The sequence below is a fragment of the Aulonocara stuartgranti genome (assembly GCF_965226115.1).
Source record: "Aulonocara stuartgranti genome assembly, chromosome: 3".
Lineage (NCBI taxonomy): Eukaryota > Metazoa > Chordata > Actinopteri > Cichliformes > Cichlidae > Aulonocara > Aulonocara stuartgranti.
This window is the reverse complement of record NC_138941.1, coordinates 72,479,555-72,502,925: the sequence shown is the minus strand read 5'-3', so window position 1 is coordinate 72,502,925 and position 23,371 is coordinate 72,479,555. Positions and strand designations below refer to the sequence as shown.

The following is a 23,371-nucleotide window of genomic DNA, read 5'->3' as shown; positions in this document are numbered from 1 at the left end:
GCTGCTGTGGGCTGATGTCATGCAGCAATACAGCTGCTCAACATCTGGCCTTGTTTTGCTCCATCAGCAGATATTTGACTTTTAGATCACATGATGTTTGCATGCAACCTTCAAACACGTGTGGAGAATTCATTATTTCTTTGAAAGGTTTTTTTGGTAAGTAACAGGAAAAAAGAAAGAAAGAGAAACTTTAATTCTGTAAAACGTGAAAAATTCCACACACATGTAACTCACCACTGTGTGAACATCACAGGGGAGAAATCGTTTCTCTGAGTCAGAGATGAGTGTCAATAACACAAAAGTAACACTCAGTGTCATGCAGTGACTTTTACACAACCAGAACAGATGAACCAACTCACACTAAAACATGCATTTTGCTGCACTCTTTACACTTATTTCTTTTCTTCCTGCTCTTTTATATATTTTGTAAAACCACAAAAAATATTTTATATCAGCAGCAATTTTCCTCAAACTGCTGCATCACAGCTTTCATGCTCTGACCTGCATGTGAAATGAGATAAAAGCTCTTTATCAGTAACTTTTACAACTTCTGGCAGGTTAATGTCTGAACTTTGGAGTGAAACACACCCTTAGTTACAGGAAATAACACTACTGATTCTTCTGAGACTCACACTTATCGTTGGACCAAACTAGCAGCTTCCTCTGAGTGAGTCCAGCTACAGGAGAGAAAAGTGGAAAACTCCAACACTGCTGCTTCAAGCTGCTGACGCTCCACACACTGAATGTGAGTTTGAGCAAAAACATGACTCAAAGGAAGTTTCAGTGAAGGTGGTAGAGGAGGGAGGGGAGCCAGGACTGACTGTACTTGCTGTCTGTTGTTTTCAGCTTCACTCACAGACTCAATGGCTTCCAGATCAGAGGAGGATCTCTGCTGTCCGGTCTGTCAGGAGGTCTTCAAAGATCCTGTTATTCTGTCATGTAGCCACAGCGTCTGTAAAGACTGTCTGAAGAGATGGTGGAGAGAGAGACCAACACACGAGTGTCCAGTTTGTAAGAGAAGATCTTCAAAGGATCCACCTTTAAATCTGGCTTTAAAGAACCTGTGTGAGTCGTTCTTACAGGAGAGAGATCAGAGAGCTTCAGAGGCTCTCTGCAGTCTGCACTCTGAGAAACTCAAACTCTTCTGTCTGGACCATCAGCAGCCAGTGTGTGTCGTCTGCAGAGACTCAGAAAAACACACCAATCACAGATTCAGACCCATCGATGAAGCTGCACAACAACACAAGAAGGAACTTCAGGAAACTCTGGAGCCCTTAAAGAAGAAGTTAAAGGTTTGTGAAGAAGTTCAAGTGAAGTTTGATCAAACAGCAGAACACATTAAGGTCCAGGCCCGACACACAGAGAGGCAGATTAAGGAGCAGTTTAAGAAGCTTCACCAGTTTCTAGCAGAGGAAGAGGAGGCCAGGCTGGCTGCACTGAGGGAGGAAGAGGAGCAGAAGAGTGGGATGATGAAGGAGAAGATGGAGGCTCTGAGCAGAGAGATAGCAGCTCTTTCAGACACAGTCAGAGCCACAGAGGAGGAGCTGAGAGCTGAAGACGTCTCATTCCTGCACAACTACAAGGCTGCAGTGGAAAGAGTCCAGCGCTGCCCCCTGCTGGATGATCCACAGCTGCCCTCAGGAGCTCTGATAGACCAGGCCAAACACCTGGGCAACCTGACCTTCAACATCTGGAACAACATGAAGGACATGGTCTCCTACACTCCTCTCATTCTGGACCCAAACACTGCTCATTCAAACCTCATCCTGTCTGAAGATCTGACCAGTGTGAGACGAGGAGGAGAGAAGCAGCAGCTTCCTGATAATCCAGAGAGGTTTGATGGATTTATCTGCTCTGTCCTGGGCTCTGAGGGCTTTAACTCAGGGACTCACAGCTGGGATGTTGATGTTGGAGACAGTACATGGTGGGAACTGGGTGTGTTAGCAGAGTCTGTGCAGAGGAAGGGAGACAAACTGTCTGTATTATGGATAATATGGTTCTTTTTAGGTAAATACTCAGCACTCTCACCATCAGCTAAATCTGCTCTCTCAGTACAGAAGAAGCTCCAGAGGATCAGAGTGAATCTGGACTGGAACAGAGGAAAGCTGTCGTTCTCTGATCCTGATACTAACACACACATACACACCTTCACACACACTTTCACTCACAGGATGTTTCCATATATTAGCTCTATTCTTGGTAAATTGAAGGTGTGTCCGTTGAAGGTGTCAGTGTCAGTGCAGCAGATGAGTTGAGGATGATGATGTTTCTAATGTTGTTTCCTGTCAGTGAGTTGAAGCTGTTAAACTGCAGCTGTCCTCCTGCTGCCTCGTTGTTCCAAAGCTCTTTGTTTCTCTTTTAGTTTCACTGTTTCTTTCTGTTTCTGCTGTCCACCTTTTCACATGGAAAATCATTTCACTGTTTCTCACTGAATGACTCCCCAAACTAGATTTGAAATTCTATCAAGTTTCTAATCATTCCAAGTGATTCATGTTTCTATTTGATGTGTAAATGGAGATGATTTAGTTTGCTGGGATATGGACTGACATGTGTTGAATGGGAGGAGCAGTTTGTTGTTGTCTTCTTGTCTGTTTATGACAACAATAAATATGTTGTTGAAACAATGATTCATGTTTAACTCCATATATGAAATGTTTCTGATCTTTGAATTCTGTTTGATTAAAGACTTTCTTCATGACACAAATGAGATTTCAGTGTATTAATAGAACTAAATAAGCTCAGAGTTGAAAGGCTGGAGTATTATGTACGTGCTTCACTGTCAGGATCTTCAGGGGGATTCAAAGGGAAACATCAAACTGCTGTAATGAGATAAACTAGTTGGGCTGAACACACTTATCTGTAGTTTGTCTCCATCCAGGATCATCAGAATATAATGAACATGTGTGAAGAGCCACAAAATGCTGCTGCCCTCTCAGCATGATGAGCTCCAGCCTTTGTTAGCAGGACAACAGGAAACATGAGACAACTTTCAGAGACAGTAACCAACTGTGGCCACAAGATGGCAGCAGCTGATCTGAGATCCTTTATTGGACAGAAGGACTCTGCTCTGTGACGTCATCAGAGAGACGGCCTTCACTCTGATAGATCTGACGTCATGTCTGCACTGCGATGATGAAAGCTGATAAACACATTGTTATTGATCCATGAAATCACCTCTGTCCTCTCAAGTGTAGCTGTTTACAGAGCTGAAGAAGTCCTTCATCATCAAAACAGACAAACATGTATTTCCTGTATTAAGTGACGTCATCCTCACTCTGACCTCTTACATACATTCTGTTCAGTTTTCCTGCTGTAAGAAATAAACTGTGTGAAAATAGAAATGCAGGGAAACATCCATTAATCACAGCTGAGCCGTTTGTTTCTGACTCACATTCAATGAGGCTTCAGGTGTAAATACCTCAGAAGTGTTTGTGAGTTCAGTAGAAGCAGACCCAGTCGACCATCATGGCCTCCACAGCACTACACAATGCAACAGAAAGGCCTTCATCATCTGCTGAACCACCTCTGAAACACGACGCTCTCCCTGCATCTAAAAGCTGTTAGTCAGGATGAGATGCTGCTGTGATCGCTCACAATTTACCTGTGAGACCTTTGTAAATATTGTCTTTGTTTCTGGAGGAAACACCTTTAGTCTGTTTGTATTTGGAGTGCAGATCTGGGCGTCCATCACTTTAACCTGCACACGTTTAGTTATTGAGTGTAGTTGATGTTTGGCAGCATTTTATAAGTGACAGTTCATGAATGGTGAAGGAACAGAGGACGCCTGACCATCCTACCTGTGTCAGTAAGAAGACTTTCATCACAACTTCACAACTTAACACAACTGAAACCTGAATTCAGTGTTGCATAGTTTACTAACAGTGTGTGCTGACACTGAAGTTAGCAGTTTGTTTCCTAAGAGCTGCTGGGACAAACCACAGTGACCGGCTACAGAGTTTAGTTAAGGTGGTTCTAACATGTGACCTGTTGAATTATTTACAGGGATTTATTTTTCATTTAAAGCATCATTTGTGAAGTTTTTATGAAGTTTACTTCTTTTATGTTCTTTGTGTAACGTTTAGATTTTCTTCTCTGGTGTTTTAACTCTTCAGGTTTCCTGTAACAGAGATGTAAACCACCGTTTTCTGATGCTGCTGCACTGTGACATAGACACGGCCACTTTATTAGGCACACCTTGCTGGCTGCAGGTTATAACCCCTGCTGGAAACATCCCACAGATTTGGATCCTTATTGCCATGACAGCACCACACAGCTGCTCCAGATGCTGCAGGATGCTGGTCAGGGCTCTAACAGTGAAACTTTACTGAAAGTAACAAACCTGAGAGGAAATAAACTTCTGATCTAGCGGCTACAAGGAAAGAAGAAACAGGAAAACATGGCAGAGGCAACTGTTTCTGTTAGTTTCTGTTAGTTGGACACTGCTAGCACCACAGCTCCCATGCTATCTTGCATAGATGGAGCGCTTTAGGTTGAAGTTGCAAAATGTTGCTTTTTTTTTGTTTCTTTCTTTGTTTTTTGTTTTGTGCAAAGCAGGAGATGAAGCATCACTGAATATGTTTCCAAACCAACTTCATTCTAAGCCAAAGACTAGAAAATATGGTGAAGCAAATCTTCCCTTTGGCTTCACCTGCACAAGTGCCGAGGTAGGTCTCCCTGCAGGGTTGGTTTTCCCTTCATCGGGAGCAGCGCTGGGCTGTTTAAATCACGGACAAACAGGATCCCACAGCTGTTTATGTTTTTAAACCCATTTTGCACAGAGACATTTGTTGAAAAATGTATTGATAGCAATGTTGAATATTATTACACAGGAAAAAAAACAACTACAGTAAAATAATCACATCATGACGCCTCTGCCTTTGTAAATGGAGGGACAGTAACTGCCTGTAAAACCTGCAGACAGTCAGATTAACAGTATTTTGTCTCTATCTATCATTCTGCAATTCATCTCATGTAAACAATAACGTGGTGCACAGCGTGACGTGAAAATAGCCACATACCTTTGACGTTGCGTGACGAACTCTGTATTCCTCGTCCACACGTAAACGCAAAAAAATACTTTTAAAAATCTCAGTTTTCGGTGATTTGAAACGCCGTTTACGTGGACGAAACAGCTGCGTTTTCAAAAATACCCGTGTAGGTGCGGACGCAGCGTAAAAGAGTTAGTAGTTTATTTTATTACTACCTGTAATTTATTGCAGATTACTTGTATTTGCTTAATTGTTTACTAAATGTTTGAGGTATGAAATAAACCGCAATGGAGCAAAATATGGGTGTGTGTGGTTGGAGGATGTGTTCGTGCGCACGAGGGGGGCGGGCAAATTTTTCTTGTAAAACAAAGGGGGGCCCAGCAAAAAAAGTTTGGGAACCACTGGTTTAAACGATGTTAGCACAGAAATATTAGCTTCTGTCATGACTGATGAAGTTACTAGTTAATAAAGTTTCCAGTAAAGTGATTAATCACAGTGTGAACAAAGCCTGGCTCCTTTAATCCTGCATGACAAACCTCAGGATGCAGGTTATTATTACTCTTTCCTGCTGGCACACCTGTCACACCTGAGAGTCAGCTAGAAACTTACAGTGACGTGGACATCATGCAAAGACTGCCAGACTCTGTAATACTGCAAATGATCAGTGACTCAGGTTAACACTAAACTTTAAACGGCACCTCTGTGTCTCTGTGTGCTGAACATCTAGGATTGAGTCAGGCTGCGTCAGCTGAAGCTGTTATTTGTATACAGGGGTGGGTTTTTATATAAATTTATATGGTTTCTTGTGTTCTGGGGGCCTCTGGATGTCTGGAGTTTTGATCTCCTCCATACCTGCTTCACACCCTGGAGGACAGGGCTGTGGCCCCCCCACACTCCCTAGCAGATCGTTACATGGAGAAACCTTTGGAATGCAAGCGTGTAACTCCCTCCAAGTTGAAAAACGAACACAAGGCGTTCTTGATTTACTGGCATTTATTGCACACGGGCGCCACCAACGATGCCACCAGAGATGCCGTAACGATGCCGTGAGAACTGTACAACAACATAAAATAATCAATTTCCACCGTACATTGTTCTCATAGAGAATAAACAATAAAGTACATTATTAAACAACACAAATGCTTACAATTTCACCTTCACAAAATGCTAACATATACACGTGGTTACCATAACTCGCTCGCTCTATCACAAACAAACATCTTATTTTCTATCACAACATATACAAATTGCATACCTCATTGGCCGCATTAACTTGCAGGGGTTAAATGAAATGCTTCTTGTAGTGTCACTCTTTCCCATGGTCGAACACTCCGTTGCATGCGTCTACATATCTCTACCACCACCAGGGAGAGACGAAAGCATGCTGCGCTCTACCGAGTGTAGCGTGTACCAGAATATACCGTCGACCTCAAACAACAGACTAAACATTGGTTCCACCCCGGAAACATTCTGTAAACCCTTGTAAATGTATTTACACCAACAACATACATTACATCGCACATATATTAACAATAAGGTATTTCACTTATTCATTGTAACTTGAACCATAAAATTGTCTCAAATTGCATAACTGCTGCTGACGGCAGCCACAAAGCACGCTGATCCACACAGGTATGCACACGGGTGTTCACTGCTCGTAGACCCAAATTACACCTTTCTTGGCTGCTACTTCGAAGCACATCTGTCCTGCGTACTGCACAACAACATTGAATATTTAGTATTTACTGCTGTTTACACTTAGCTAGATTAATGCGATGGTGTTGTGTTTAGTATGTTGCTTTGTTTTTTGGTTTTTTTGTCTTTTTTTGCTTGTTTTCTATTCCTCTCTCAACAGGTGATCCAGGAGATTTTTTTTTCTCCCCCCTTTCTCACTGTCCCTCTCCCCTTCTGTTTTTCCCTTCCTTCCTCTTTCTTTCTCCCTTTCCTATCTCTCACTCATGTCTGTCCCGTCTGTAACATCTGAAAATAAAATATAATAAATAATAAAAACAAAGATCGACCAAATGGACCAATACGGCAATGCCACGATGATCCATTTGGCAAAGTAAATCCATTGGGTATCCTTGTTGGTCTTCAGACAACAATTCTGATGGCTAAAGAACCAAATGGGACAGGCGAAAAAAAATAAAAAAATAAATAAAAAAAATAAATAAACTGTGTCTCTGTGTGCTGAACATCTAGGATTGAGTCAGGCTGCGTCAGCTGAAGCTGTTATTTGTATACAGGGCTGGGTTTTTATAATCGATTTCTCGATTAATATCGTTTCTGGCTTGGATAACGTAAAATCGATTCATTAAAATCCTGAATCAATTTTTTAATATAAATTTATTTTGCCCGAAATGCCAGAATCTCAGGTGAAATCTCACAAAATTTCAACAACCACCAAACAGCTAAGACAGTAAATGAGAGCAGGAACATGGACTCTGCACAAAGACGTAAACACACAGCGCGACCCGCGGATCAGAATCAGTTAGATGTCGCCTTTCTCACGGTCGGGGCTGAAAGCCGACAGCTGGCTGATTCTGATCTGTCGGCGGGTCCGCGCTTTGTGTTCACGCCCTTTATGTGCTGATTCTAAAGCAGATTCGGGACCTTGTGAATCGGAATTGAATCGATTCTAGAAATCAGTGACGATACCCAGCCCTACTATATAGAAAGGCCCGAGGATCACTGGAGAGACCCCAAACTTCCTCAGTTGTCAAAGATTATATTTGTGCTTGTGTGTCTGACTGTCTTGTGTCTCCTCTGCAGGGAGAGTTCAGGTCCAGGATCAAACAGGGGACATAAGGAACAGAAGCAGCTCCATTGATCCGACTCCTCTGATGGCTGATCAATCAGTTTGATCTGTGTGTTCTTTGATTATTGATCAGTGATGTCAGAGTGGAGTCAGTGTGATGTTGTTGTTGTGTGTTTGAGACTTTTAGTGTCCATGAAGGTCTCTGCTGCCGTAGATCCTCTGAACTGTGACAGAGGTCTCACTCTGGAGGAAACTCTCAGCACTTTCCAGCAGCTCCTCCATCATGGAGGACGTTCCCTCACTGTAACAGGTGGAGGAGAGAGGAGAGGAAGCACAGGTGGATCCTCTGAGGAAGAGGAGCGTCCTACAACCACATGATCACATGACCAGAATGGTATAAGTACAAAGTCAGATTAATGGGTTTGCAGGTGTCCTTAAAGTCAGATTCCTGACATCATGTTCACCAGGGAGGACAAAGGATAACTGTTTGCTGAGCTGAGCACTATATGCAGTCCGCCTTTGTTTCCGCGTCTTCATTCACTTTGAATTAGTTCCACACGGCTCACTTGTTTCTCCTTCTCCCAGCTCTGAGCTGCAGCCGGGGCCTGGGGGCGGGCACTCGGCGCCTGTGATTAACCCCTTACATGCCGCTCAAACATAGACAGGTCTCAGACCGTGGTATCGATCCCCGGTATCGGGGGACTTTTAACGAGTACGAGTACTTTAGAAAATGTGGTATCGAGGCCGATACCTGATACCGGTATCGGTGCATCCCTAGTGGTGACGGCAATAAAAAACACATTTCCTGTTTGTATACATTTTTTACAAATAAGACATTATGGGAGAAGGAGGGAGGAGTGTGCACAACACAGGATGAATGGACTCAAATGTGGAAAGCACAATGGAAATGCACTACCTCACAAAGATGGAGGGAATTTGGATGGAAAGTTTTGATTAGGTTCTTTATCACCTCTTACCAAAAGATTTATTATGATAGGAATCCCCCGTATGCTGGAGAAAATATGGACACAGATGACTACACGTCTGATATGTGCAGGCAGAATTTTAAAGCTTGTGTGAAATGGGGTCAATGCAGTTCTTAAGCATGCATGCAAATGTTCATTAGTCAGCTGTGAGCGAGTCTTTTCCATTCATCTTTAAATGCCAGATTTTCACTTGGTAAAATGGACTGATTCTTATATAGCTCTTTTATACTCCCCCAGAGTTGTAAGTGCTCTATACAACACATTCACCCAGTCACACCCATTCTCACAAGCAATACCTCTATACTGAGGGCTTTCTAACTACACTCACACACATTCATACTCCGATGGATGCATCGGAGAGCAACTTGGCGTTAGTATCTTGCCCAAGGATACTTGGCAGACTGGAGGAGCCTGGGATCGAACCTCCAACCTTTCAATCAATAGGTGACCTGCTCTACCTCCTGAGCTACAGCCACCCCATCCTTGCACATTCCCCACTCCCGCCACAACAAAGCAATTAATGCTATGAAAGACTTCACCCACAGGAGCCCCCTCCTCACTTCACACCTATGAGGGTTTCACACCACCTTCTCCCACTACAACCCTTCATATTCATGAAGCAGATGTGAGGAAGCAGTTTAACCCTTTAGAAATACTAAAGAACCAATTCAATTCAATTGTATCTATATAGCGCCAAATCACAAGAAAAGTAGCCTCAAGGCACTTTATATTGTAGTAGATACAGAGAAAATGTTTGTTTAGGTCAGTTATATTTCTTTGTGCAGTCATTTGGTTTGTTAAGTTTGCAGTTCTTTGCCTGAGTTCAGTTTTGTTTCTTTGACATTTTTTTGAGCTTAACATTAATTACTTTTGTAAATGTAATATTTGGGTTAAATGAATGAAAACTGTTTTTCTAATAATTCTTGTGACTCCTTCTGCTTTTTCAACTTGGTTCATCACACAGCCCTAAATATTTGTTTAATGTCCTGGTCAAATATTACTCCAAGGTGTTACTGGAGGCCAAGGTAATGCCATCCAGAGCAAGTATCTGGTTGGATACCATATTTCTAGGTATTTTAGGGCCAAGTATAATCACCAGCATAAAGTTAGTTGTCACCCAGGCTTTTATATCAAGCTCTGCTCTGTTCAAGCTATTAATTACTGCACGCAGGAGAGCCAAAACACATCAAACATTAAAGTTCAGTTATGCCAGCTTTAACCTTGGGATGCCTCAGCTTCTCTTTTATATCCCCCCACACTCAACTCTCTGCATCAGGAAGCTCCTGCCACTGGTCACCCTGGGAGTTTCGTCCTTCTACACCCGAACAGTTAGCAGATAACATAGTGAAGCATCGCCAAGAAGTTTTTACAAGGTCATGCTGACACAAAATTTGACTCTGACTTTAAACACTGGTCACTTCAGGTGTTGCTCTGATATACAGAAAATGACATCACGGCTCAAACTCTTTGTCAGTAAACCATTTCTTTATTTAACATATAAAATTTTGGTTTAATTGTTGCAGGATTTCATTACACAAACAAGCTGAAAAAAAACTGCAGAACACATGGATCAATGCATTCTTTAAAAATATAACAGGAAACAGATTTCTTAATCAAACTGCTGGAACAAAGTGAACCACTCAACACAAACACTACAGTGGAACAGTTTAGAAAGCTTAAAATGTAACAAGAGGCACATTTTCATTCATAGGGGCCTAATCAGATCTTTACAGAAGACTCCACCTGAAGTCTGTGGAGCTTGATCTCAAGGGTTTAAGTCTGACCCTGAAACCAGAAGAGGATCTTTCTGTCTCTGCAGATTCACTGCGATCCAGAGATGGCAATGATTTCAGTCCTGCATCACGCTGATGTTTGCACAGAGAAGATAATTTAGTAAATGTTTTTGAACATTGGTAACAGTAAACTTCATAATCATTATGCAAATTTTTACTCTGTGAATGTACTCGTGGCCATTGACCAGTGGTTGTTGATCAATGCTCATAAGAATTTGCATATTAATGATGAAGAAATTGACCTCACAGCCCATTGTTCATTCATTGGGCCGATTTCAGTCGTTATGCAAATGTACTGTTTACAAGATTAACGTAAAAGCGGGAATCAAGACGTAACAGTTTATTTGTAACATGGAATCGTTTGTGAGTGGAGTATGAACTGAGATTACTCAAACTCTTTCACAGATGAAGTTCTCTTTAATGGGTCTGCGCTCATGCTTAGTATGATCACATGATTGTGAAAAGGTTTTGTCACAGTGTCTGCACTTGTATGGTTTCTCTCATGTGTGGACTCGTTTATGCTTTTCAAGCTGACGTGCACGGATGAAAGATGACCCACACTGATCGCAGACATGCTTTTTAACGCCACTGTGAAGGAGTTCATATTGTTTGAAGTCCTTTGAAGTGGTGAAGCCTCTCCCGCATTCTTTACAGTACCGTATTTTCGCAACTATAAGGCGCACATAAAAGCCTTAAATTTTCTTTAAAAAGTGCGGCGCGCCCTATAGTGCAGTGCGCCCTGTGTGTGTTGTAAGGAGGACGTAGTAGAGAACACCATGAGAACACTAAAGGGTGAAGTGTGGGCGTTGATTGTATATACCGGGACAATCGCACATACCTGTATAAAAGGTCAGGTATGTGCGTTATGCAGAACATCATTGTTTTAACAACCCTGAAAACGGCAAAGAGACACGCTTATGAAGCGCAGTTTAAACTGAAGGCCATCAGCTACGCGGAGGAACATGGAAATCGAGCAGCCGGGAGAGAATTTAAGATTAATGAATCGATGGTTCGCAAGTGGAGGAAGCTGGAAAACAAGCTCTGAAAGGTCAAGAAAACACAGCTGAGTTTCCGCGGACATAAGGCGAGGTGGCCCGAGTTGGAGGAAAGACTCGAGCAGTGGATCATCGAGCAAAGAACAAGTGGGAGAAGCGTTTCGACGGTCACCATTCGACTAAAAGCAGTTTCGCTAGCAGAAGAAATGAAAATTGAACATTTCCAAGGAGGTCCGTCTTGGTGCTTTCGTTTCATGAAACGGTGCCATTTTTCCATCCGGACCAGGACTACGGTAGCGCAGCAACTTCCAGCGGATTATAATGAAAAGCTGGCCATCTTCCGCTCCTACTGCAGCAAACACATCGGCGACAAAAACATCCAGCCCAGCCACATCACAAACATGGACGAGGTCCCGCTCACTTTCGACATCCCGGTGAGTCACACTGTGGAGAAGCAGGGGACCAGCACGGTAGCGATACGCACAACGGGGTATGAAAAGTCTTCTTTCACTGTTGTGCTTGGCTGCCATGCTAATGGACAGAAACTGCCGCCTATGGTGATTTTTAAGAGAAAGACTTTGCCTAAAGAGAAGTTTCCAGCATGAATCATCATTAAGGCAAATGAAAAGGGCTGGATGGATGAGGAAATGATGAAAGAGTGGCTGAGGGAGGTGTATGTAAGGAGACGAGGTGGTTTTTTCCACGCATCACCATCGCTCTTAATCTGTGACTCTATGCGTGCCCATCTCACAGCCGATGTGAAAAAACTAGTGAAACAAATGAACTGTGAGCTTGCTGTCATTCCGGGAGGCCTGACAAAGGAACTCCAACCGCTGGGCATCGGTGTGAACCGGCCGTTCAAAGTAAGGCTGCGAGCGGCGTGGGAGCGATGGATGACCGATAGAGACCACAGTTTCACTAAGAGTGGAAGGCAGCGCCGGGCAAGTTACGCCACAATTTGCGAATGGATTGTAGATGCTTGGACTAACATGTCTGCTGGCACTGTTGTTTGAGCTTTCGCAAAAGCCGGCATCATTTCCGAGGAGCCGCACGGCACTGAAAGTGACTTTGACGGTGAAGACCGTGAACCTGGAATGTTTGATGGAGATTTAGCGCAGCTGTTCAATTCAGACACAGAGGATGAGGACTTCGATGGGTTTGATTGATGACAATTACCGGTATTAAAAATGTGAGTACTAAACTCAGTTTTGCTTCCGCTTAATTGTTAAATACGCATACTTGTATGCGCCCTATAACCTGGTGCGCCTTATGTGTGTGTTAAATACAGTAATGGCACACACAACTGAGACTGCGCCTTTTAGTATGGTGCGTCTTATGGTCGTGAAAATACGGTAGTTCATTTTGTCTCCAGTGTGTCTACGTTGATGTATTTTCAGAGTCCTTCAATGACTTAAAGTTTTTCCACAAAGGTCACAACAAAAGTCTTTCCCACAGCGATTACAGGGTTGAGAAATTGATCCATTTGTGTCGCTCTGCTTCTAAACAAAAACACAAAGACAGTAAGTCAGTCCTTCAACATTTTTCTCCTGAACGTCACCTGAAATAAAGAGCATCTCTGCCAAAGTCCAATTACATTTTACTGTTTACATTATCACACTCAGATCAATTTAATGTGCTATAAAAATGATAAGAGTAAAAACATTAAATTAAAACTAGTTTAATGCTACAATAACAATAACAATTCTCAAACACTATCCCTAAAAACCTGTGATTAGAGTCTGAATAATCATTCAGAGCTGCCTTTCCATGCAGTAGAATTGCTAACATGCTAACACAATTTGATGAGCAGAGTTGTTTCAAACAGTCGGGCTGACAAGATAAAAATATAAATACATACCTCACAGTAACCGCACTTGTAGAGTCTTTCTGGTGTGGATCTGTTGGTGTGCTTTCAGGTAATGTGGAGATTTAAAAGTTTTCTCACACAGGTCACATTTATAAGGTCTCTCCTCGGTGTGGGTAAACATGTGACGTCGTAACTCTGCGTTTGTTGTAAACTGTTTACCACACTGATCACAGCTGTACACGTCATGTCTGGTGTGAATGCGTAGGTGTGTATTTCGGCTCCCTATCCGGCTGAAAGTTTTTCCACAAATGTCACAGCTGTACGCCTTAATTTCAGAGTGGGTAACTAGATGACTCTGTAAGTTGCTACTGTGAGTAAAAGCTCTGCCACACTGATCACAGGTGTACGGTTTAACTCCATTGTGGATGAGTTGATGTGATTTTAAGTTTGAAATGTGCGTAAAAGACTTTCCACACTCGTCACAGCTGAATGGTCTCTCTCCAGTGTGGATCAGTTGGTGTGTTTTTAATGTTTGAGACTGGGTAAAAGACTTTCCACAGTCTCCACAGCTGAACGGTCTCTCTCCACTGTGGATGAGTTTGTGTGTTTTTAAGTGTCCAGACTGCGTATAAGATTTTCCACACTCGTTACAGCTGAACGGTCTCTCTCCAGTGTGGATGAGTTTGTGTGTTTTTAAGTGTCCAGACTGCGTATAAGATTTTCCACACTCGTTACAGCTGAATGGTCTCTCTCCAGTGTGGATCAGTTGGTGTGTTTTTAATGTTTGAGACTGGGTAAAAGACTTTCCACAGTCTCCACAGCTGAACGGTCTCTCTCCAGTGTGGATGAATTGGTGTGTTTCTAAGCTTCCAGACTCGGTAAAAGACTTTCCACAGTCTCCACAGCTGAATGGTCTCTCTCCACTGTGGATGAGTTTGTGTGTTTTTAAGTGTCCAGACTGCGTATAAGATTTTCCACACTCGTTACAGCTGAATGGTCTCTCTCCAGTGTGGATGAGTTTGTGTCTTTTTAAGTTTCCAGAATTGGTAAAAGACTCTCCACAGTCTCCACAGCTGAATGGTCTCTCTCTGGTGTGCATGACCTGATGCATTTTTAGGGAAGCTTTCACAGTAAAATCTTTCCCAAACTCGTCACGGTTGTATTTTTTTCTTCCGCCTCTTTCTTCAACGAAATTGTCGGCCTCCTGAGAGCGTTGACTTCTCGATCCACGTTGGTCCTGCAGTGACAGAGATACAAACAGAGGCAGTGATTTGTGGGAAATGCATTATTCTAACCGGCCTTTTAGTAGTGGTATTTTGTGAGCTTATATATATATATATATATATATATATATATATATATATATATATATATATATATATATATATATATATATATATATATATCCCCCAACTCCACATATATATGTTGGAGATTTGTGTTCATACTGGAGTGCAAAATTAGAACCAATGGAAGATGGACAAGAAAAGTTCAAAGCCATCATGTCTTCAGTTCAGAAAAAGGAGAAAAGAAGAGGAGAAACGAGCAAAAGATGCAGGTAAGCAGATGTGTGATTGGATAATGGCAGGTCATCCTGAACCAATCAGAGTCAGAATACTTTATTAATCTCTAAGGAAATTATGTGGGTTACAGTTGCTCCAAAAAGAGATGGTAAAAATAGCAACAGTAACAGACCAAACTCCAGACAATACATTATGTTACAGATTTTAATATTAAATAGTCATTGTCAGTTGTTGATTTGTCCTGTTCTCATTGTATGATAAATTATGATGGCTGTTTGCATACTCTCTCTCTTCATGTGTGTGTGTGTGTGTGTGTGTACGTACAACAGCTTTATGTTAATGTACAATCCTTAATATGTTTTGTCTGTGTGTGTGTGTGTGTGTGTGTGGGGGGGGGGGGGGGGGGGGGCGCCAGAGGGAGTTTTCGCCCAGGGCACCAAACTGGCTAGGACCGCCACTGTTTGTATGTGTGTGCAAAAGCAAATGTGCCAGGCCTCAAAGACAATGGGTGGTTTGCACAACAAAAGCAGGATGTGAATCGAGCATATGACCCGTACAAATCTCAGCAGGGGTGATTAACGCACCAGAAAATAAAAAAGTCAGTGATTCTAGTAGGTGTTGGTTTCAAGGGATTTCTGCAAATTTGCGCAGGGTTAGTAAATGTAGTGTTGAAGTTAGCTCGGTGCTTACCTTTAGATGAGCCCACAAACCGAGAGATGAAGCTGGAACTCTTTCCAAACACAGGAAACAGGTCAGGGAGCAGAGACCCACGTGGTTCACGCTGATCGCAGCTACGATCCAGGAGACAAGGGTGGGCAGATCGATGCAGATATCGATCCAAACGTTGGTAGTGGTATATGATCGATACTTTAGTTTGTTTCTCTCCTGGAGGCTCACTATTTACTCGCTCTGGATGAAAAAGCAGCTCTGTCTGTGTGAACACCTCTTCTTATGCGGCAGACGCACTTTGCTCCGCCCCCTTCTTCCTGCCCTGCTGGGATTTGTTACTGTGCCGTCACGTGACTCAGATGCGCTCAGAGACGCATTTGGACTGCAGAGAGAGAGAAAGAGGAGCAACATGTGGAGATATTTTCTGACTGTAAATGAAAATGCTGGAGAACAGCTGGAAGGCGTGTCAAGCCACAGGGGACCACAACAAGCTGCAGAGTTCAGCTTATTTTTTCACACCTCAGTTAAACGCTGTGACTGAAGTCTCACTGCACACACTCAAACTTAGTGTTTGTGTACACCTTGGTCATTATAACCTGACACTGATCAGCGCTGCTCTGACGACCACACTCACATCCATGTAAGCATTTAACTGGGATGATCTGGATTTACTGCACAATGCTGAACGTGTCCTTACAGTACAGGGAATAACTCTGTGTGTTCCTGTAGAGAAACTCTGGGTTTGTGTGCTGACGAGCATCTCTCACAGTATGATACAAAGGCTCACTCATACCTTTCCACACATGTGACAAATTCAAAAAGATGCTGAAACCTTTAGAACATCATAAACTACACATTGTTGTACTCTTTTAGGATGGAACAGCTTTCAGATTTATTTACTCTTGAAAGGATAAAAGATGTTTTTAAGAATTTTGCATTCAAGAGGAGAATGTTTAAATAAGTCATGTAAATGAGAATGTCAAAGTTGGTGGCTGCAGTATATACAAATTGGTGTATCTCAAAAATAAAATTATGAAGACACTCAAAATTAATTTGGAAACTGTTTTATGCAACTTTTTTACATTTACAATTTTCAGGGATGAACCTCTGAAATTACTTTAACTAGAAATGCATGTAAAAATACCACTATTGCAATTTATGTAGTTACTGATGACTTAATGCATACATATGATTAAAATTTGGGATATAATGGTTGTATTGATGTATAGCAACTTCAAATACTCCCAGAAATGGCACTGCAACATGTAAAAATATAAAGATAAGCTCAGGCGGACTGGGTTCTTTAGTAGGTCTAAAGGGTCAAACTGCGTCCTCACATCTGCTTCATGAATATGAAGGGTTGTAGTGGGAGAAGGTGGTGTGAAATCCTCATAGCTGTGGAGTGAGGAGGGGGCTCCTGTGGGTGAAGTCTTTGATGGTGGTGATGGCTCTGTGCTGGTGGGAGTGGGGAGGTGGGGGGATGATGGACCAAAGTGTCTCTATTGTTGGGGAAGGTGGAGGTGTCGAGGCTGCTTGATGTCTCATCAAACCAGCAGTAAAAGTCGTTGAGGGTGTTGGCCAACAGCAGGTCGTCAGTGGAGTGGGGCTGTGTGCTTATATCCTTACTCTCATTTCCCTTAGCGCATCTGTAACATGCAACTTCTGTCGGTGCTACTGGAAACTGCATTTCCATCACACTATATGTTGTGATGATCTCAGTTCAGTCATGGTGTGTTCTGCAATCCTGCTGAATTGTGTTCCAGTCCCATCGACTGTGTATGAGCGTACAAACAAGCGTATGGCGGGGATGAATCGGAATGTCGTGAGCCTCGGCATCACATCATCATAGTGGGTGTCACAGTAATACTCGGGCAATTCGGAGTCTGGCGAGTCTGAGAGGTCCCATGCTTGTATGTCTCCCTCTGAAAAATGAGAGCAATAACAAGATGTTATATTTTGTTGCATAGATACTCACACACACACACCCACACACATTTAACCTACCATTTGGTTTATTTAGTTGTCAGACGCCTTATGATTTTAGGTTTGCACAGGGTAGAATGCATGCCAGTCTTCAGACAAGTCGCAAAATCATCAAAAACAAGGCGTTTTCTAAGATCCTCGTACGCAGTGTTGAGCCTATCCCTCTTGATGGTGTCGTCAATCTGGCTAAAGAGACGCAGCATAGCTCTCCAGTCGCACCACTGTATAAAAACATGTCCTTAAACCATGTAGTGCGCTCTTCTATGTTATTCTATGAATGTTATTTGTGACCATCTGTTGTGTTAAAACTAGTAACCCCTGTCTCACTCTTAGTTCAACATCCCGAAATCCCGATTTTTAAATAAAATGATCTCATCAACCCGTGAAAGAAACCCCAGTAGATGCGTAAAAACTAGTTAAATTAAAACTAGTGGTTTGATTAAATGAAACGCTTGTGAACAAGCTGACTTTACCCATTCAGAAGAAATTCCCACTTGTGCCGTTTTTAAAATGAAATGCATGCATCGCTGCAAGCTGAGATATTGTCAGGATTATAAAATTAGTGTGATTAAAACACTATTACCAACACGTTTGACTAGATGTAAATAAAAAGCATCCCCTCTTTGTTAAGGTGCACTGTGAAGCAACGCGGCTTCCAAAACAAAGAATTGCTTTTAAGAACACACACGTCTGTATAACTGAATGTTGAGATACACCAAAGTGATGAAAATAGTTTCATTAAAAACCCTATGGTTTGTTTAAATTAAAACCCAGTTAAAAACACATAAACTCATACAACCCCTCTGACGCCCTGTGTGTTTCCACACATGAACTCGCATGCCCCCGAGCGCACCTGAACGCGCATGCGCACACGCACGAAACCGGTCAAACCGCTTTGATTGGCCGCCAACTTGGACTAATGCCCCCTTATTACCACTGTGGGGAAAACACGTAAGACTGCAGTGAAGCGATGCAGCAGATGAATCCCTGGCCAAAGGTATCGTACTTAAATCAGACTACTGATCCAGCCACATCAGCCTTTTGTGAGGTCTGTTTAAAGTAGACTAAAGATGAACTGCAGCTTCCTGACTGTGAGCACAGAAACACATGTTCATACATACAGCTGCAGCAAACTTACATTCATTTTAAATAGATTTGTTACTCTGATGTCTGTCTCTGTGTTAGTCCTCTGACAGACTGGTGACCTGTCCAGGTGTGCTCTACCTATGACTACTGGGACAGGCTCTAGCCTCTGTAATAGAAACTTTCTGTTATTCTCATTTAAAGTATTTAAGTGCTTATGCATATGCTTAGTTGTGACACTGTTATAGACTGTTCAGTGAAAACTAGATGAACTTACTTCAGCAGTTTGAGAAAACAACTCCCTTTACAGGTGCTGATAAGGCCAAGCGCACAAAACAGCACAACCATTGATCCGTTTTTGTGGATGGATTGATCCGATCCACAAAAAAACATTTGTGTCATCGTGTTTAGATTATTGTAATGTCCTGTTTACCAGCCTGGACAAATCACGTTGTTCTCACCTCCAAGCGAGCTCACATTACTGCTATTTAATTTTCTTTATATTGGCACCAAATAAATTTCAGGATTTGTTTCAAAATTCGCGTGTTAACACACAGAACACTAAATGATCACGTCCTAGATTATTTATCTCAGCTTCTTACAAAGTAAACTGCTGCTCGTTGTCTCCGTTCAGACTCATGATGTGTCAGTTGTTCCCTGTAAACGACTAAAGACTAAGTGTGACAGAGCCTTTCAGTCTGTGGCACCAAGGCTGTGGATCAGTCTGCCTCCACAACTACGTTTAGTCGACTCTGTGGATTCTTTAAAAAGCTGTTCAAATGTTTCTGTTTTACAGACTTTCTAATGACAAACATTTTATTGAATTATTATTAATTTATTTTAAAACTACCTGTTTATTTTACTGTCTTACTGAATCTTTATTTTCACCTAATGTTCATGTTTATTTGAGCCTTTTGTGTGAAGCGCTTTGTGACCGCTGTGAAAAGAGCTTAATAAATAAACTTCAATTACTTATCTCTGAAAATCAATCAGTCAATAATTAATCAGTGAGTTTGTGCGTTTGAGTTTGTGTGTTGATGGAGGCCACGCTGCTCTCAGAGGACTGTGTGTGGTTGTGGTAAACGTGTGAGCTGCTGCTGCTTCTTCCTCACATGTTTGATATGTTTCATATTTCCAGCTGATGCTGATCACCCTAACCTTAACATCACAGACCATCCTTTGGTTCTTCTTCTGTTCCTCTGAAACTTCCTGTGTGGTGCCTTTCAAATTAAAAGCCCTCCCTGACTGTAAAGACTGGACTGTGCTGCAGCTGGTGGAAACAGTGTGTAGGTGTGTTGTGTTTGATGGAGGACTGAAGTGTGTGTCCAGCTGAGCTCTCTGTGTGCTCATGTATACAGATGCTGATAAACACATGTTTGTATTTGGACCCTGTTACTGATCAGGACCTGCTGTGTGTTTCCTGTCCACAGGTCTAAAAAGAGTCACACTTCCTGCTGTGGTTCAGATGTTCAGCGTGTTGCTTTGTTTCTCACATGTTGGCTCCACGGTCTCTGCTGCTGTGGGCTGATGTCATGCAGCAATACAGCTGCTCAACATCTGGCCTTGTTTTCATCAGCAGATATTTGGCTTTTAGATCAAATGATATTTGCATGCAACCTTCAAACACGTGTGGAGAATTCATTATTTCTTTTTAGTAAATAACAGAAAAAAGAAAGTAAGAGAAAATTTATTCTGTAAAACGTGAAAAATTCCACACACATGTAACTCACCACTGTGTGAACATCACAGGGGAGAAATCGTTTCTCTGAGTCAGAGATGAGTGTCAGTAACACAAAAGTAACACTCAGTGTCATGCAGTGACTTTTACACAACCAGATCAGATGAACCAACTCACACTAAAACATGCATTTTGCTGCACTCTTTACACTTATTTCTTTTCTTTCTGCTCTTTTATATATTTTGTAAAACCACAAAAAATATTTTATATCAGCAGCAATTTTCCTCAAACTGCTGCATCACAGCTTTCATGCTCTGACCTGCATGTGAAATGAGATAAAAGCTCTTTATCAGTAACTTATACAACTTCTGGCAGGTTAATGTCTGAACTTTGGAGTGAAACACACCCTTAGTTACAGGAAATAACACCACTGTCTGTAACAAAGTGAATCCACCTTAACACCACCTGTGTGTGTGTGTGACTGCATTACACTCCCACTGCTGGGAACCTGAACAAGAACCAGAACAAAGTCTAAAATAGAAGCTGACAAACAGCTGCACCACCGAGTGACACTTTATTTTATAAACTTCACAACAGGTTTCATGTTGTGACCTGTGGAGGTGAAAAGACACAAAACCTGTTTTACAGCTTTTGAGCTGCAGGCAGGATTGAAACACACCTTAGTTAAAAGTCCAACAGCAACATTTGTCTCCTCCCCTCACGTCACTCAAATGCGACAAACCAGGAAACAGGAAGTTCTTCGTCCTCAGTAAAGAGAGACGCACAGACGATCAGACTGAGCTCAGACCAAACTAGCAGCTTCCTCTGAGTGAGTCCAGCTACAGGAGAGAAAAGTGGAAAACTCCAACACTGCTGCTTCAAGCTGCTGACGCTCCACACACTGAATGTGAGTTTGAGCAAAAACACGACTCAAAGGAAGTTTCAGTGAAGGTGGTAGAGGAGGGAGGGGAGCCAGGACTGACTGTACTTCCTGTCTGCTGTTTTCAGCTTCACTCACAGACTCAATGGCTTCCAGATCAGAGGAGGATCTCTGCTGTCCGGTCTGTCAGGAGGTCTTCAGAGATCCTGTTCTTCTGTCATGTAGCCACAGCTTCTGTAAAGACTGTCTGAAGAGATGGTGGATAGAGAGACCAACACACGAGTGTCCAGTTTGTAAAAGAAGATCTTCAAAGGAAGAACCACCTTTAAGTCTGGCTTTAAAGAACCTGTGTGAGTCGTTCTTACAGGAGAGAGATCAGAGAGCTTCAGAGGCTCTCTGCAGTCTGCACTCTGAGAAACTCAAACTCTTCTGTCTGGACCATCAGCAGCCAGTGTGTCACATCTGCAGAGACTCAGAAAAACACACCAATCACAGATTCAGACCCATCGATGAAGCTGCACAACAACACAAGAAGGAACTTCAGGAAACTCTGGAGCCCTTAAAGAAGAAGTTAAAGGTTTGTGAAGAAGTTCAAGTGAAGTTTGATCAAACAGCAGAACACATTAAGGTCCAGGCCCGACACACAGAGAGGCAGATTAAGGAGCAGTTTAAGAAGCTTCACCAGTTTCTAGCAGAGGAAGAGGAGGCCAGGCTGGCTGCACTGAGGGAGGAAGAGGAGCAGAAGAGTGGGATGATGAAGGAGAAGATGGAGGCTCTGAGCAGAGAGATAGCAGCTCTTTCAGACACAGTCAGAGCCACAGAGGAGGAGCTGAGAGCTGAAGACGTCTCATTCCTGCACAACTACAAGGCTGCAGTGGAAAGAGTCCAGCGCTGCCCCCTGCTGGATGATCCACAGCTGCCCTCAGGAGCTCTGATAGACCAGGCCAAACACCTGGGCAACCTGACCTTCAACATCTGGAACAACATGAAGGACATGGTCTCCTACACTCCTCTCATTCTGGACCCAAACACTGCTCATCCAGAACTCATCCTGTCTGAAGATCTGACCAGTGTGAGACCAGGAGGAGAGAAGCAGCAGCTTCCTGATAATCCAGAGAGGATTCATTTGTTCTGCTCTGTCCTGGGCTCTGAGGGCTTTAACTCAGGGACTCACAGCTGGGATGTTGATGTTGGAGACAGTACAGGGTGGGGACTGGGTGTGTTAGCAGAGTCTGTGCAGAGGAAGGGAAGCATACGGTCTGGATTATGGATAATATGGTTTGATGAAGGTGAATACTCAGCACTCTCACCATCAGCAGAATCTGCTATCTCAGTAGAGAAGAAGCTCCAGAGGATCAGAGTGAATCTGGACTGGAACAGAGGAAAGCTGTCGTTCTCTGATCCTGATACTAACACACACATACACACCTTCACACACACTTTCACTCACAGGATGTTTCCATATATTGACACTGATGATAAACTGAAGGTGTTGCCATTGAAGGTGTCAGTGTCAGTGCAGCAGATGAGTTGAGGATGATGATGTTTCTAATGTTGTTTCCTGTCAGTGAGTTGAAGCTGTTAAACTGCAGCTGTCCTCCTGCTGCCTCGTTGTTCCAAAGCTCTTTGTTTCTCTTTTAGTTTCACTCTTTCTTTCTGTTTCTGCTGTCCACCTTTTCACATGGAAAATCATTTCACTGTTTCTCACTGAATGACTCCCCAAACTAGATTTGAAATTCTATAAAGTTTCTAATCATTACAAGTGATTCATGTTTCTATTTGATGTGTAAATGGAGATGATTTAGTTTGCTGGGATATGGACTGACATGTGTTGAATGGGAGGAGCAGTTTGTTGTTGTCTTCTTGTCTGTTTATGACAACAATAAATATGTTGTTGAAACAATGATTCATGTTTAACTCCATATATGAAATGTTTCTGCTCTTTGAATTCTGTTTGATTAAAGACTTTCTTCATGACACAAATGAGATTTCAGTGTATTAATAGAACTAAATAAGCTCAGAGTTGAAAGGCTGGAGTATTATGTACGTGCTTCACTGTCAGGATCTTCAGGGGGATTCAAAGGGAAACATCAAACTGCTGTAATGAGATAAACTAGTTGGGCTGAACACACTTATCTGTAGTTTGTCTCCATCCAGGATCATCAGAATATAATGAACATGTGTGAAGAGCCACAAAATGCTGCTGCCCTCTCAGCATGATGAGCTCC

General features: G+C 42.5%; 2 protein-coding genes across 3 annotated transcripts; one reads left to right on the top strand and one right to left on the bottom strand.

The window, feature by feature from the left end:
• The first annotated feature begins 652 nt into the window (after positions 1 to 652).
• LOC309703197 (uncharacterized protein) lies at positions 653 to 23,126 on the top strand. The gene is made up of 4 exons (XM_082527909.1): positions 653 to 745; positions 847 to 2,249; positions 21,083 to 21,170; positions 21,272 to 23,126. Exons 2-4 carry the CDS (start codon positions 864 to 866, stop codon positions 22,675 to 22,677), a joined length of 2,880 nt encoding a protein of 959 aa, XP_082384035.1. The 5' UTR covers positions 653 to 745; positions 847 to 863; the 3' UTR covers positions 22,678 to 23,126.
• LOC309703596 (uncharacterized protein) lies at positions 10,247 to 15,780 on the bottom strand. Of its 2 annotated transcripts, none has more exons than XM_082528514.1 (3): positions 15,541 to 15,780; positions 13,379 to 14,564; positions 10,247 to 13,019 (listed from the first exon to the last, which is right to left on the bottom strand). In XM_082528514.1, the coding sequence occupies exon 2, from the start codon at positions 14,436 to 14,438 to the stop codon at positions 13,380 to 13,382; it is 1,059 nt and encodes a 352-aa protein (XP_082384640.1). In that variant the 5' UTR covers positions 14,439 to 14,564; positions 15,541 to 15,780; the 3' UTR covers positions 10,247 to 13,019; position 13,379. The 2 variants fall into 2 exon arrangements, with proteins under 2 accessions (XP_082384640.1, XP_082384641.1); XM_082528515.1 differs by having other exon boundaries at positions 10,247 to 13,016.
• Positions 23,127 to 23,371: the final 245 nt, after the last annotated feature.